Here is a 13,203-nt window from a genome sequence, read left to right on the forward strand (position 1 = left end):
AATACATAAGAAAAGTGCCATACGATCAATTCTTATTCTCTCAGATTCAAATTCCTGGGTAAAAACTACATCAAAATAGACGATAAAATGAAGTTTTTAGTCTTGATCCCGAAGAGCTGAAAATTGGCGATCACTCGGTCAATTTCAGAGATAGATCAATTTCTCTTCCAGAATCGGATTCCTGAGGTCAAAATACATCAGAAAAGTGTCATACGATCAATTTGCAAGAAAAAAAAAAATTTGGCCCGAAAATCCCCAAAGGGATTTGAACCCGTGCAACTTTATCGATATTTGGGTCAAAAATGAACATTTTTTCTTCTTGGGTTTCTTATGCTATTTTCATGTATTTTGATCTCAGAAATTCGAATCTGAAATCCAAATTGTTCTATCTGCGGAAATTACCGAGTTATCCCCATTTTTTCGCATTTTTTGGTACAAATTTGAGGATATCTCGAAGAGAAAGAATCGTAGCTCAATTTGGACAACAGATTCGTGTTCCTGAGGTCAAAATACATAAGAAAAGTGCCATACGATCAATTCTTATTCTCTGAAATTCAAATTCCTGGGTAAAAACTACATCAAAATAGACGATAAAATAAAGTTTTTAGTCTTGATCCCGAAGAGCTGAAAATTGGCGATCACTCGGTCAATTTCAGAGATAGATCAATTTCTCTTTCAGAATCGGATTCCTGAGGTCAAAATACATCAGAAAAGTGTCATACGATCAATTTGCAAGAAAAAAAAAAATTTGGCCCGAAAATCCCCAAAGGGATTTGAACCCGTGCAACTTTATCGATTTTTGGGTCAAAAATGAACATTTTTTTTTCTTGGGTTTCTTATGCTATTTTCATGTATTTTGATCTCAGAAATTCGAATCTAGAAGCCAAATTGTTCTATCTGCGGAAATTACCGAGTTATCCCCATTTTTTCGCATTTTTTGGTACAAATTTGAGGATATCTCGAAGAGAAAGAATCGTAGCTCAATTTAGACGACAGATTCGTGTTCCTGAGGTCGAAATACATAAGAAAAGTGCCATACGATCAATTCTTATTCTCTCAGATTCAAATTCCTGGGTAAAAACTACATCAAAATAGACGATAAAATGAAGTTTTTAGTCTTGATCCCGAAGAGCTGAAAATTGGCGATCACTCGGTCAATTTCAGAGATAGATCAATTTCTCTTTCAGAATCGGATTCCTGAGGTCAAAATACATCAGAAAAGTGTCATACGATCAATTTGCAAGAAAAAAAAAAATTTGGCCCGAAAATCCCCAAAGGGATTTGAACCCGTGCAACTTTATCGATTTTTGGGTCAAAAATGAACATTTTTTTTTCTTGGGTTTCTTATGCTATTTTCATGTATTTTGATCTCAGAAATTCGAATCTGAAAGCCAAATTGTTCTATCTGCGGAAATTACCGAGTTATCCCCATTTTTTCGCATTTTTTGGTACAAATTTGAGGATATCTCGAAAAGAAAGAATCGTAGCTCAATTTGGACAACAGATTCGTGTTCCTGAGGTCAAAATACATAAGAAAAGTGCCATACGATCAATTCTTATTCTCTCAGATTCAAATTCCTGGGTAAAAACTACATCAAAATAGACGATAAAATGAAGTTTTTAGTCTTGATCCCGAAGAGCTGAAAATTGGCGATCACTCGGTCAATTTCAGAGATAGATCAATTTCTCTTCCAGAATCGGATTCCTGAGGTCAAAATACATCAGAAAAGTGTCATACGATCAATTTGCAAGAAAAAAAAAAATTTGGCCCGAAAATCCCCAAAGGGATTTGAACCCGTGCAACTTTATCGATATTTGGGTCAAAAATGAACATTTTTTCTTCTTGGGTTTCTTATGCTATTTTCATGTATTTTGATCTCAGAAATTCGAATCTGAAAGCCAAATTGTTCTATCTGCGGAAATTACCGAGTTATCCCCATTTTTTCGCATTTTTTGGTACAAATTTGAGGATATCTCGAAGAGAAAGAATCGTAGCTCAATTTGGACAACAGATTCGTGTTCCTGAGGTCAAAATACATAAGAAAAGTGCCATACGATCAATTCTTATTCTCTGAAATTCAAATTCCTGGGTAAAAACTACATCAAAATAGACGATAAAATGAAGTTTTTAGTCTTGATCCCGAAGAGCTGAAAATTGGCGATCACTCGGTCAATTTCAGAGATAGATCAATTTCTCTTTCAGAATCGGATTCCTGAGGTCAAAATACATCAGAAAAGTGTCATACGATCAATTAGCAAGAAAAAAAAAAATTTGGCCCGAAAATCCCCAAAGGGATTTGAACCCGTGCAACTTTATCGATTTTTGGGTCAAAAATGAACATTTTTTTTTCTTGGGTTTCTTATGCTATTTTCATGTATTTTGATCTCAGAAATTCGAATCTAGAAGCCAAATTGTTCTATCTGCGGAAATTACCGAGTTATCCCCATTTTTTCGCATTTTTTGGTACAAATTTGAGGATATCTCGAAGAGAAAGAATCGTAGCTCAATTTAGACGACAGATTCGTGTTCCTGAGGTCGAAATACATAAGAAAAGTGCCATACGATCAATTCTTATTCTCTCAGATTCAAATTCCTGGGTAAAAACTACATCAAAATAGACGATAAAATGAAGTTTTTAGTCTTGATCCCGAAGAGCTGAAAATTGGCGATCACTCGGTCAATTTCAGAGATAGATCAATTTCTCTTTCAGAATCGGATTCCTGAGGTCAAAATACATCAGAAAAGTGTCATACGATCAATTAGCAAGAAAAAAAAAAATTTGGCCCGAAAATCCCCAAAGGGATTTGAACCCGTGCAACTTTATCGATTTTTGGGTCAAAAATGAACATTTTTTTTTCTTGGGTTTCTTATGCTATTTTCATGTATTTTGATCTCAGAAATTCGAATCTGAAAGCCAAATTGTTCTATCTGCGGAAATTACCGAGTTATCCCCATTTTTTCGCATTTTTTGGTACAAATTTGAGGATATCTCGAAAAGAAAGAATCGTAGCTCAATTTGGACAACAGATTCGTGTTCCTGAGGTCAAAATACATAAGAAAAGTGCCATACGATCAATTCTTATTTTCTCAGATTCAAATTCCTGGGTAAAAACTACATCAAAATAGACGATAAAATGAAGTTTTTAGTCTTGATCCCGAAGAGCTGAAAATTGGCGATCACTCGGTCAATTTCAGAGATAGATCAATTTCTCTTTCAGAATCGGATTCCTGAGGTCAAAATACATCAGAAAAGTGTCATACGATCAATTAGCAAGAAAAAAAAAAATTTGGCCCGAAAATCCCCAAAGGGATTTGAACCCGTGCAACTTTATCGATTTTTGGGTCAAAAATGAACATTTTTTTTTCTTGGGTTTCTTATGCTATTTTCATGTATTTTGATCTCAGAAATTCGAATCTGAAAGCCAAATTGTTCTATCTGCGGAAATTACCGAGTTATTCCCATTTTTTCGCATTTTTTGGTACAAATTTGAGGATATCTCGAAGAGAAAGAATCGTAGCTCAATTCGGACAACAGATTCGTGTTCCTGAGGTCAAAATACATAAGAAAAGTGCCATACGATCAATTCTTATTCTCTCAGATTCAAATTCCTGGGTAAAAACTACATCAAAATAGACGATAAAATGAAGTTTTCAGTCTTGATCCCGAAGAGCTGAAAATTGGCGATCACTCGGTCAATTTGAGAGATAGATCAATTTCTCTCTCAGAATCGGATTCCTGAGGTCAAAATACATCAGAAAAGTGTCATACGATCAATTTGCAAGAAAAAAAAAAATTTGGCCCAAAAATCCCCATAGGGATTTGAACCCGTGCAAATTTATCGATTTCTGGGTCGAAAATCAACATGTTTTTTTTTCGTGTGTCTGTGCGTACGAAAAACAAGGCAACGCGTAGCAGGATCTATACTTCTTAAAAATTCAATTGAAAAAAAATAGAAGAAGGGAAATGAAAATTCTAATTGACAAGCGACGCGTTAATCCTCCTCGAATGGAGGATTAACGGAGGCTTGTTTCAGCGTGGATTTTCTTCGGCTCTTTACGTATAAATCTCATAATGTCCAACCGGTGACACCTGTTTACGTACGGTAGGTGTGCTATTATTAGAAACAACCTTTCTATCACTTCTAAACCTTTATACCTGTACGGCGGCGTTCCGCCTACGGAAATCGCGCGATATGTGGCCGAAGTCAGTCGGAAAAGGAAAAAGGCGATAGGTTGGGATCTGGTTGATTCGCCCACGTTTGCTAACAATGCACATTTCTACATGCGTCGTGTTGCTCTTTTTCTGCAATTCTTTTTCGTTTATTCTTCTTTTCTTTTGCTCCCTCGTACGTACAGAGGCAGACACCTCCGCGGTTGTATATCTCATCGCGTATCGAAGTTAGTACGTATATCTTTACGAGGATCCTTTCGGCGATAGGTCAGTCGTTCCATTTGCAAAGGGGTCCATTATCCGAGCGAGCGAAGAAACGGTTATGACCGAATAGGCGAGTTTCTCCGGGAAGTTTAAATAAAATGATTGACATATATGCCTTCTACCGATATACGTATGTACGTCTACGGCACTCGCTTGCCTAGCGCAAGAGATTTTCTCGCACATGGACGAGGAGAGTGCTGCATTGCAGCTGCATCTGGTTTATATATATATATATGTAAGGTGCACGCGTACGTGTGCGCGCATAATGGTATGTGTAGTGAAGCTATCGCGAGCGAGATGACAGACGCTGCTTTACATCCGAGAGCACGTCTTGGATTTGCATAAGACGCCGCCGACTCTTACTTCGATATCGAAAGGTCGTCCGGTCGTCCAAGGAAGTCGTTTCAAAGATCCACTCCTGGTACCGCACAATGCACAATGTTGGTACGTACGTACCTACGTCTTGCACCGATGCGCCGTTGTTCGAGTTAGCTCTAGAACTTTGTCCTTCCGCTACAGTTCTTTTCCTCCTTCGTCGAAGATGGTCGCGTAATAAGAGGGACAGCGATGAAAATTGTCATGAAAAATTGTCGATCGTACTGCAAACGAGACGTCATTCCTTTATTTCAGTATTACACTCGACTCCACTTTCCCCCTACACAATGTATAATCGAGGAGAACTCTCGTCCCGCAAAACCGCGCAAGATTGTTTTTTTTTTTCTTTTAAATTTTTAACAGGTAACCTTCTAATCTAGTACTACTCATACCGATGCATTTGCCTTCGACTGTACGAACCAGACGGGATTATGTATATATTTTATTTGATTATTATTACCTGTTCGTAGTCTTACTTTTATCATCGAACTCGTTTCATTATTCGAAACGTGTGGAAAGATGGCGGAAAATAGAGAACGAGGGAAATATTTTCGGACGAAGGTTTCTTCCGTTGAACTTTGACACATCACGTGTGATCCGCATTCGTTTTCAGACGGTTGCAACAGAATTTTGATTGCATGTATATGCATACTTTCATATTCCGTGGTATAACATGCGATGAAATAAATGTTTCGCTCATGTTAAAGTTTAAACGGAGCTTCTTGGCAATCCGGTGATTATATACGGCGTGTATAATGAGTTATCGCGTAGATACGTGTACGTACAGGTATGGGTATATATACTCATAAACTTGGAGGAGTACAAACGTCGCTAATCGTCTCAAATTTGCGCCTGTATTGGCGAAACGTTTTATCCTACATTTTAACGATAGCAAATGCCGTTTCATGTGGGAAAATTAGTACTTACGCCCGTAACGTGTTATTTGCGTTGCATGCGCCGCACGTCTTTGTACAGGTGTGCCTGATACTATACCCTTTGAGATCTTTGATTTTAAGTTCCTCGCTGTACAACCTCAAGTTCACTCGCGATAATTTTCACGAAAAATACGCCACCTCAATTTCCTCCGAAAACTTCGAAGTGCGTTTTCTTTCATCCTCCGTTCTGAGGTTCGCTGCGGAAAATTCTGCAAAAAAAAAAAAAAAAAGGAAGAAAAAGAAGGGAAAAAAAACGAATATTCTTTACTTCAATCTCTCGGTAACTCGTTAGTGCGGTTTTACAATCTCTTCCCGCATCGCGAGTATATACGTACATACCATATGTATAGCCTTTTAACGTTACCGCGTTGATAGCACAGAAGCAGCTGCCTATTTTTTTTATTTTCTTTCATTTTCTTTTCATTTTTTTTTCCATTTGCCCTCGCGTACGAGCAATAAGTAACGAAAGTAGGAGATCTGGGCTAGATTGAAACGTTACACGACCTCCTCCCGCGCACCGGAACATCACCGCGGCATCGAATCGACGTGCGTATATATACGTATATACTTATACATACGGTTTGCTCGAACACTGTTTTCTGCCGTTGAAATATCCCACTCATGTGAAAATACACGTATAACATACTGTATATCCTCCTTTACCGCGACGCTTTTTCTTTACTCCGTTTTTTTTTTTTTTTTTCGGATCGACGACGTATTTCAACGGGCATCTGATTGGTGCTTTTGAGTTGTTGACCCGCAGTCAACAACTCCGGTGGAACATCGTAAAATACCGTGAAACCGTTGAAACTTGAATGTGAAATTTATTTCGCAGCCGCGCGGATCGTCGATCGAACGATTAAACCGCGAAGAGTCTCGATCCTTTTTCAGCGTAAGTTTTAACGTGGCCGAGAAGATGTATATCCGCGATTCGTGAGCGGTTCGCATTAGTCTAGGATTATATATCCGCGCCGGAGTTTCAGCGATATAGTTCTGCTACGTACGTTTTATAACGTTGGGGAATTTCAATTCGACGACGGTACGGCGTACCCTCAACCGTACACGCCAATTCGACGGACGGACGTTTCATTTCACCTTCTCATTTCTCGTTATACATATGTATATGTACCTACCTACCGAGTTTACGTCAGCTTCCAAGTCAGAGACGGTCGCCGCCGTACAACGCGACGAGATCATTACGTTCCATACGTTCCGTTGTCTGACGTGGTCCGCGATAACTTCGGGCATGCATAAAACTGTAATACATATATATATATATCGAAGGCCGGTTGTTGTCAGTTATACAGCTTTGGAGCGCGAATGTAAAAATGATTTACGGTCACGATCCAACGTCCCGATTCTCCCGACGTTGTACGGCTCTGCGTCCGCACGTTATAACCCGCTGGAATAAAAAGAAAAATGAAAAGTAGCCGACAGAAATTTGTTTCACCGGTGGCAAAAACGACTCGTTCGCGGTTCCGCGGGTCGGCCACGGTGTCTGCGGAATGTAAAAATTTCCGAAACGGACGTAATGCGGCGGAAAAAAGTTTTGCTTCCCCTGCTAGTTTGGAGTTTATGATAGTCGGTAATTCGTTTGGCTGGGTGCCAAGCGCCACGATAATGTACGCGAATGTCAAGACTTTAAAATGTCGATGACCTCGTAACAGCGAGAGGGATTTGACCCGATCGTAGGAAGTTATAGATGTGATGTTACACGTCGGACGGGAACTGAAATTTCCTATGTTGGGTTAACGAGATCGGACGGAGGCGTGTTATTATTCAACGTCACTTTCGGTGTGAATCTTTTATTTTATTTATCGTGTCAAGGAGACTCTCGGCCGTGCTGGCACCGCACCGCTGGTGGTTCCGATCGACTTCTCACCGCCGCTTCGTGATAAAACGAAGATCTAACTCGCGTTTCATTCGCCGCGGAGGAGATCGAGAGCGTCGCCTTTGCCTCGTTGCAGTCTATACCGACGCAATTACGCCGACGCCCAATGTGCATGCTAGTACAACCGCTGGATTAGAATTCGCGTTACGAAATCACCGTTCGAACCGATACACCCGAAGTACCTACCGTCGAGGGTAATAATTTATATAACGGAGGCGCGGTAAAGAGCTGTAAAGAAAAATAACGAACGACATTAGAAAACTATTCCACCGATAATGTTCGTACTTTTAATTCAATCGTTTCGTGCTCGTAATTCATCTGTAATCCTCGGGCACATGACCCGTGTATACCAGACTTTGGGAACTCGTTTATACCATTTCTCCCGCTCCTTTTTTTCCCATCGGACAATATCGAACCCCGGCGATCCCTGTGCCTGCATACGTGCCTGATTTATACTATAACTCGGCGTAGAATTCTGACGTCATAACTTAACGCCGCTAAATTATCGCACGGACTAAACCCGACACGAGATTATACATACGTTTTACCTACGTGAATTAATCTTGCGAGTGGAGAATATCGTCCGAACACCGCGTAGAACTGGTGCGATACGTATCGAGAAAACGAGGCTTCAAAGGCTGCAGCGAGGCACCTGTTTTACTTTAATCATTTTTATCGTGCTCCGGTCTCATAACGACCTGCGTGGGCGCACCACTCCCTTCAAAAGGCAAGCGATGCAGCATCGATTCGTGTACACACGTCTGTAGCCGCGCGTGCATGCATACTTGGGATGTCCGTTTTATGCGGTACTCCGGTTCCCGTGGGAAAACCAAAGCGTGTCGCGGTCCATCCATGTTTCACGTATCTTTGTACGATTGTTCGGTTCTTCGGTGTCTTTATGGTTTATCCGTTCACCTTAGCCGATCGAGGCGATGGGTAAGAAACTCTGGCGCCGATCGGTCTGGTGACCTTGAACGAGGAGCTAGAATTGCCTTGGGATTACCGTTTACTTTGTACTCTCGGCTTTTGCTTTGATTGCGAGCGAGACTAACTCCGCAGGAGCAACACACCGCGCTCGTATCACTTTTAATTACCGCAAACCGTAGTGAGAGAGACTCACAAGTTAAGTCGGTAATCGACGACGTTACTGGTGCGTTCAACATACTCGTCATCTTGCCGTTGACTAAGCAATTTTGTCTTTTTTTTTTTCCTTTCCTTTCGTTTCGTTTAGTTTTTTTTTTTTTTTTTTTTTGTTTTTTTCATCAAATTTATTTATAGAACTCGTTCGAGTCACGATCAGGAATTTTGTAGAAGATCTCCGTGGCGGTGTGTCGAATCATTGTGTAAAAATAATATGTTTCGACTGTTTCTTTTTTTATCTTTTTCGATCGCAGAGGACAAGCGATGCATCGCGTTCGATGTGAATTCTCGACACGTCGGCACAAGTGCTGAAACGGAGGGAAGCTCCGCTTTATTATATTTGCAATTTATCCGGCTTTTGCGGAGTGCGTATTATTTATGTTCACCGATATGAGATTTTTTCTCTTTCTTCTTCTTGTTCTATTTTTTTCTTTTTTTGTCATCGCCATGGAATATTATTCGACGGGGGGTGAAAAGTGCCTCGGTTCAGCGAACCCGACCTCATTCCCTCGCTTGTAAAGATAGTCCGAACTGGATCCGATTCACATTCTGGCTTCGGACTTATTACTTATGGTCGTAATCCTGGACGAACGCCAACATTTCGCGGGATCAACCCCCCGTTAGCCGGGAGTTCCCGGTGTCGGTGCGCGGAATCTGTACCGGGCTATGTAAGTCAGACTTATAGTCGCTGGAAGGGGTGGAAAAATCGCTAGTAAAAGGGCGTCTCGAATTTACAAGCGTTACGAAGTCTGACTTTTCGAGAGCTCGAGGGTGAAACCGAAAGTTTCGAACCCCGCCGACTCTTACTGCAGCGTAAAACACGGTATGGCTATTTAGAGAGAGGAGAAAAACAAAAAATATATCGTGTACAAGAAAATGTTTGACACGCGCCACACGAGGAACTGCGCGGTGCTCTTTCATGTTTTCCCATCTCGTTGAACAGAGCGAACCAATTATTTCACGTGAGGTTGTGTATCATTTGTCAGTTCTAATGGGTTTACGATAACTCGCTGTCTCAGCTGTTACACCGCAACTTGTGTGTACGTACGTAGAGCGGCATGGGCGCGGAAACATATAAACGTTATCCGTAACAAGTTCCCACAGATCTTGTTCACCGAGTCCTTAGAAAGTCCCCGGGCGCATTCAGGTAGCCCAACCGTTGCATGCGGCGAACATTGCTGCAACGACCCAACATGGAACAACCGACAACTAGGAGGCTACTACTTTTGCCGGTGCCGTTGCTGCTGCTGCTGTATAAACGGACTCCTTACCTCAGAAACAATTCGCACGCCATAAATCGTGATCCGTAATAATTAATTAAGACGTCCCCGTATATATACTCTTCCCAACCGCATTTCGCTCTATGGATGGCGCCCCGTCTTTACACGCGCGTCCTTTAAGTTGGGTTCCCAGAAGTACCTACCCACGAGGACGTTTCGCGACGAGGAAGGAAGGCTAAGTCGGTGGGGTATTGCTCGGTAATTGCGCGCTTGTAGTCTTATTTTACGAAACCATTTTGCTGGCTACCTATAGACGTCTTGTTCTTAGATACTCTCCACTCTACCCCGGTGCTACGGGTCTCGAAAGACTACTTTCCTGTACGTAGGTACAGAGAAGTATAGCGTCTACATTGTACGTCGTTAAAAAAAAAAAAAAAGAGGGGAAAAAATATATCGAGTAGACAGGTTTCGTTTGTTTATTGCATAAATATATATCGGTCCGTGGATTTAACAACAAATGTGGCATATTCGATCCGGTGCAGAAGGTATGCGGGTGCTTTCGTCATCGTGTATTTCTTGCTACTGAAAGGATGTAGGCGTGTCGCGTATCGATTCCTTCGGAACCCGGCCAGGATGTGTTCAGACTTTGTATGAACCAAGGGGATTTCTCCTTGTATCTATACGACTCCGATGGAAGTTGGCAAGCCGGCTTCTACCCCTTGGGACGTGATCTAGAAACCGCCGAGCCAAACTCTAGACGGAAGAAACGTGCTCGGAAAACGAGCGACCGAACCCATTTTCGGTTCGAATACCGCGCAGCCAAGAAATGACGAATTATTTCTTTCGATTCCAGGTGACATCGAAGACTGTCTCGTCGCTCCTGTTTCCCAAGGTCAGTTCACGCCCCTACCCGAAGCACTGTGCTGGGCGATCCTCGAGTTGACCTCGCAACGTCAGGCGGCCACTTTGGACACTTTGAGGGCTGCCCTGAGGAACGCGTTTCCGGCAATGCAGAGGCCCGGTCGTGATCTGGTGTACGACGCATTAGCGAAATTGATGCAGGAGAGAAAAATTTATCATACGTCCCAAGGTTACTTCGTAGTGACCCCCGAGACAAGACGTTTGAGAAGGGACTCCGGGAGTTCCAGGAGGAATTCCAGGGAGGTCTCCAGTTCTAGGGGACAAGGTGGTATGCTGATGAGCAACGACGAAGCGATGGCTTTGGTTCACGGTGAAATGTTGACCTTGAGAGACGGTGACGTCACCCACCAGGCTGTCCAGACAAATTTGGCAGACGTAATCTGCGGAGGTGAGGAACAACTTTCTAAAATTACGCAATTATTTGTTTTTTAACGTTCCGTGCAAAAGTCATGGAAAAATTGTATCGCCGTCTCTCCGTGTTAGAAAAAGAAATCTAGAAACAATTCGAATTGAAAAGTTTCGAGTCTATTTTCACGTTGATCGGAATTTCCGAGAGCTAAATTATTCATCTTTGTTTGGGCGTTGGGTGACAGGGATTTACCAGTCAGCCATTTACCTATGCACGTATACAACTTGGTATGTCGAGACCTCGATACGTAACTCGGTAGAGGCAGCAAATTGAATTAAGCGAGGCGACACAATGTGACACCCGGTGCGGAAGGTCTTAGATTTTCATGTTTTTGTTCTCTCCTTACTTTACCCGTGGGTGCCGACATAGCGTTTCTTGACACAATCCACCGCTCGCTTGCCTTATTCTCTCGCTCTCACGCGGCGCGCGGGTTGAGGATTCTGTACCGATGAGGTAGAGACTCCCAACACCCGTGTGTGCTGCTTGGAAAGCGTTTAGTACAACGATATATTAGCTATTGGTCACGACATCTTCTACCGTTACACACTGTCCGCGTCGCCCCCGGTACCGGGAAGCTAAAAGGATCCTACCTAAGATGATATTCAACTTCGTGCGATACGCTTTTGTACACCACGAGACAGGATAATCCTTTTAAAGAAAATAATGCTTTTGGATTTGAACGGTTATTCAATTCCTTTGTTGATTGTTTCAGGAAACCCTAACGACAAGGTTCTCTTTGCCAGATGTCGATCGGTGCCTGGAAGATTGGAGAGAAGGCATTCCCTGCGCCTTTGGGGTTCGGCTAGACGCCTTCACAGGAGTGGAAGCTCCAGATCGTTACCCCGAAGACCGGACAGAAGCGATACCTCTTCGAGTGCAGAATACGCCAGTACAGATAGCGCACCCCATAGTCCAACGAGTGAGTCTCGCAGGGAAGGGTTTGTTCCGGTGTAAAGGGTGGTGGAAATTTGTAGAGAAAAAAATTTCACCTTCGTTTTAAAATAGTTTGCACAGAGCTTCTAGTCACCCTATAGCTGATAGCAAGCCCTTCCCAGTCTCCTACAGCTTTTTTTTTTACAGCCCTAGACGTATCGCCTTCTTTTCCTCAAGGTTTCTCAAATATTTTTTCAGAAAAAATTGGTCTACTTTCAAGACTGTTTCGACGCAGCTCGAGAAGAAAGGGTAGTCCGTTGATGGGAACTTTCAGCGCGCAGTACCCACCGACGGAATGGTTCAACCCGAGAGTTGTTCATCTCCACAGCGTTGCTACGCAAACCAGAGCAGCTAGTCCTTCGGTAAATACCTACATTCATCATCTCAACGTTACAATCGTTAAATCCGAGACTTGGTTTTGGATGTTTTTGTCATTAATTGTTCTCTCTCAAAGATGCTGGAGGGCTTGGACCAATCCCAGGCAAGTTTTCAAGTCTGGGATGATTCGAGCTCAGCTCGTTCGGCAACGCTCCCCAGACGCCATCGTCGTCAAGCGAGTGGCGACTCATCGAGTTTGCTGGCTAATTCAACACCGAGAAGTTCACGGCGTCATCGATCACCCTGCTCGACTTTACCTCGATCGAAGTGCTCCAGTTTGAGCCGATGCACGTCCAGGGCGTCGGTGCTACCGCAGAGTACTACCCAAGATATTTATCAAAACCGTAGCCAAGGACCAACAGGAAAACATTCGGCGAATTCATCGCCCAGTAGAAGCGGAGGAAGTTCTGGTTCCGTCAGAGCTTCGAACGGGAGCCCCGGAAAAACCGGGACTCTCAGTCGGTCCGGAACTCGGCATAGCTCGCGAAGACCCAGCCATGATTCTACCGGAAGTGGCACGAAATCGTCGAACAGCTCGCCGCAACATAAGGTAACTACATTCTTC

General features: G+C 42.7%; 1 protein-coding gene across 5 annotated transcripts in view; it reads left to right on the forward strand.

Annotated features, from left to right (window-relative positions):
* The window catches only part of LOC105689046, a 99,801-nt gene that overhangs the window by 83,761 nt on the left and 2,837 nt on the right, over positions 1-13,203 (forward strand). For 4 of the 5 annotated variants that reach the window (XM_048649200.1, XM_048649201.1, XM_048649202.1 and 1 more), the window contains 4 exons: positions 10,851-11,306; positions 12,040-12,246; positions 12,438-12,622; positions 12,715-13,188. In XM_048649200.1, coding sequence (XP_048505157.1) covers positions 10,851-11,306; positions 12,040-12,246; positions 12,438-12,622; positions 12,715-13,188 — 1,322 coding nt within the window. The remainder of the gene's footprint in view (positions 1-10,850; positions 11,307-12,039; positions 12,247-12,437; positions 12,623-12,714; positions 13,189-13,203) is intronic. The other variant, XM_048649204.1, reaches the window with a different exon arrangement.

This window comes from Athalia rosae, chromosome 2, assembly GCF_917208135.1.
Source record: "Athalia rosae chromosome 2, iyAthRosa1.1, whole genome shotgun sequence".
NCBI lineage: Eukaryota > Metazoa > Arthropoda > Insecta > Hymenoptera > Athaliidae > Athalia > Athalia rosae.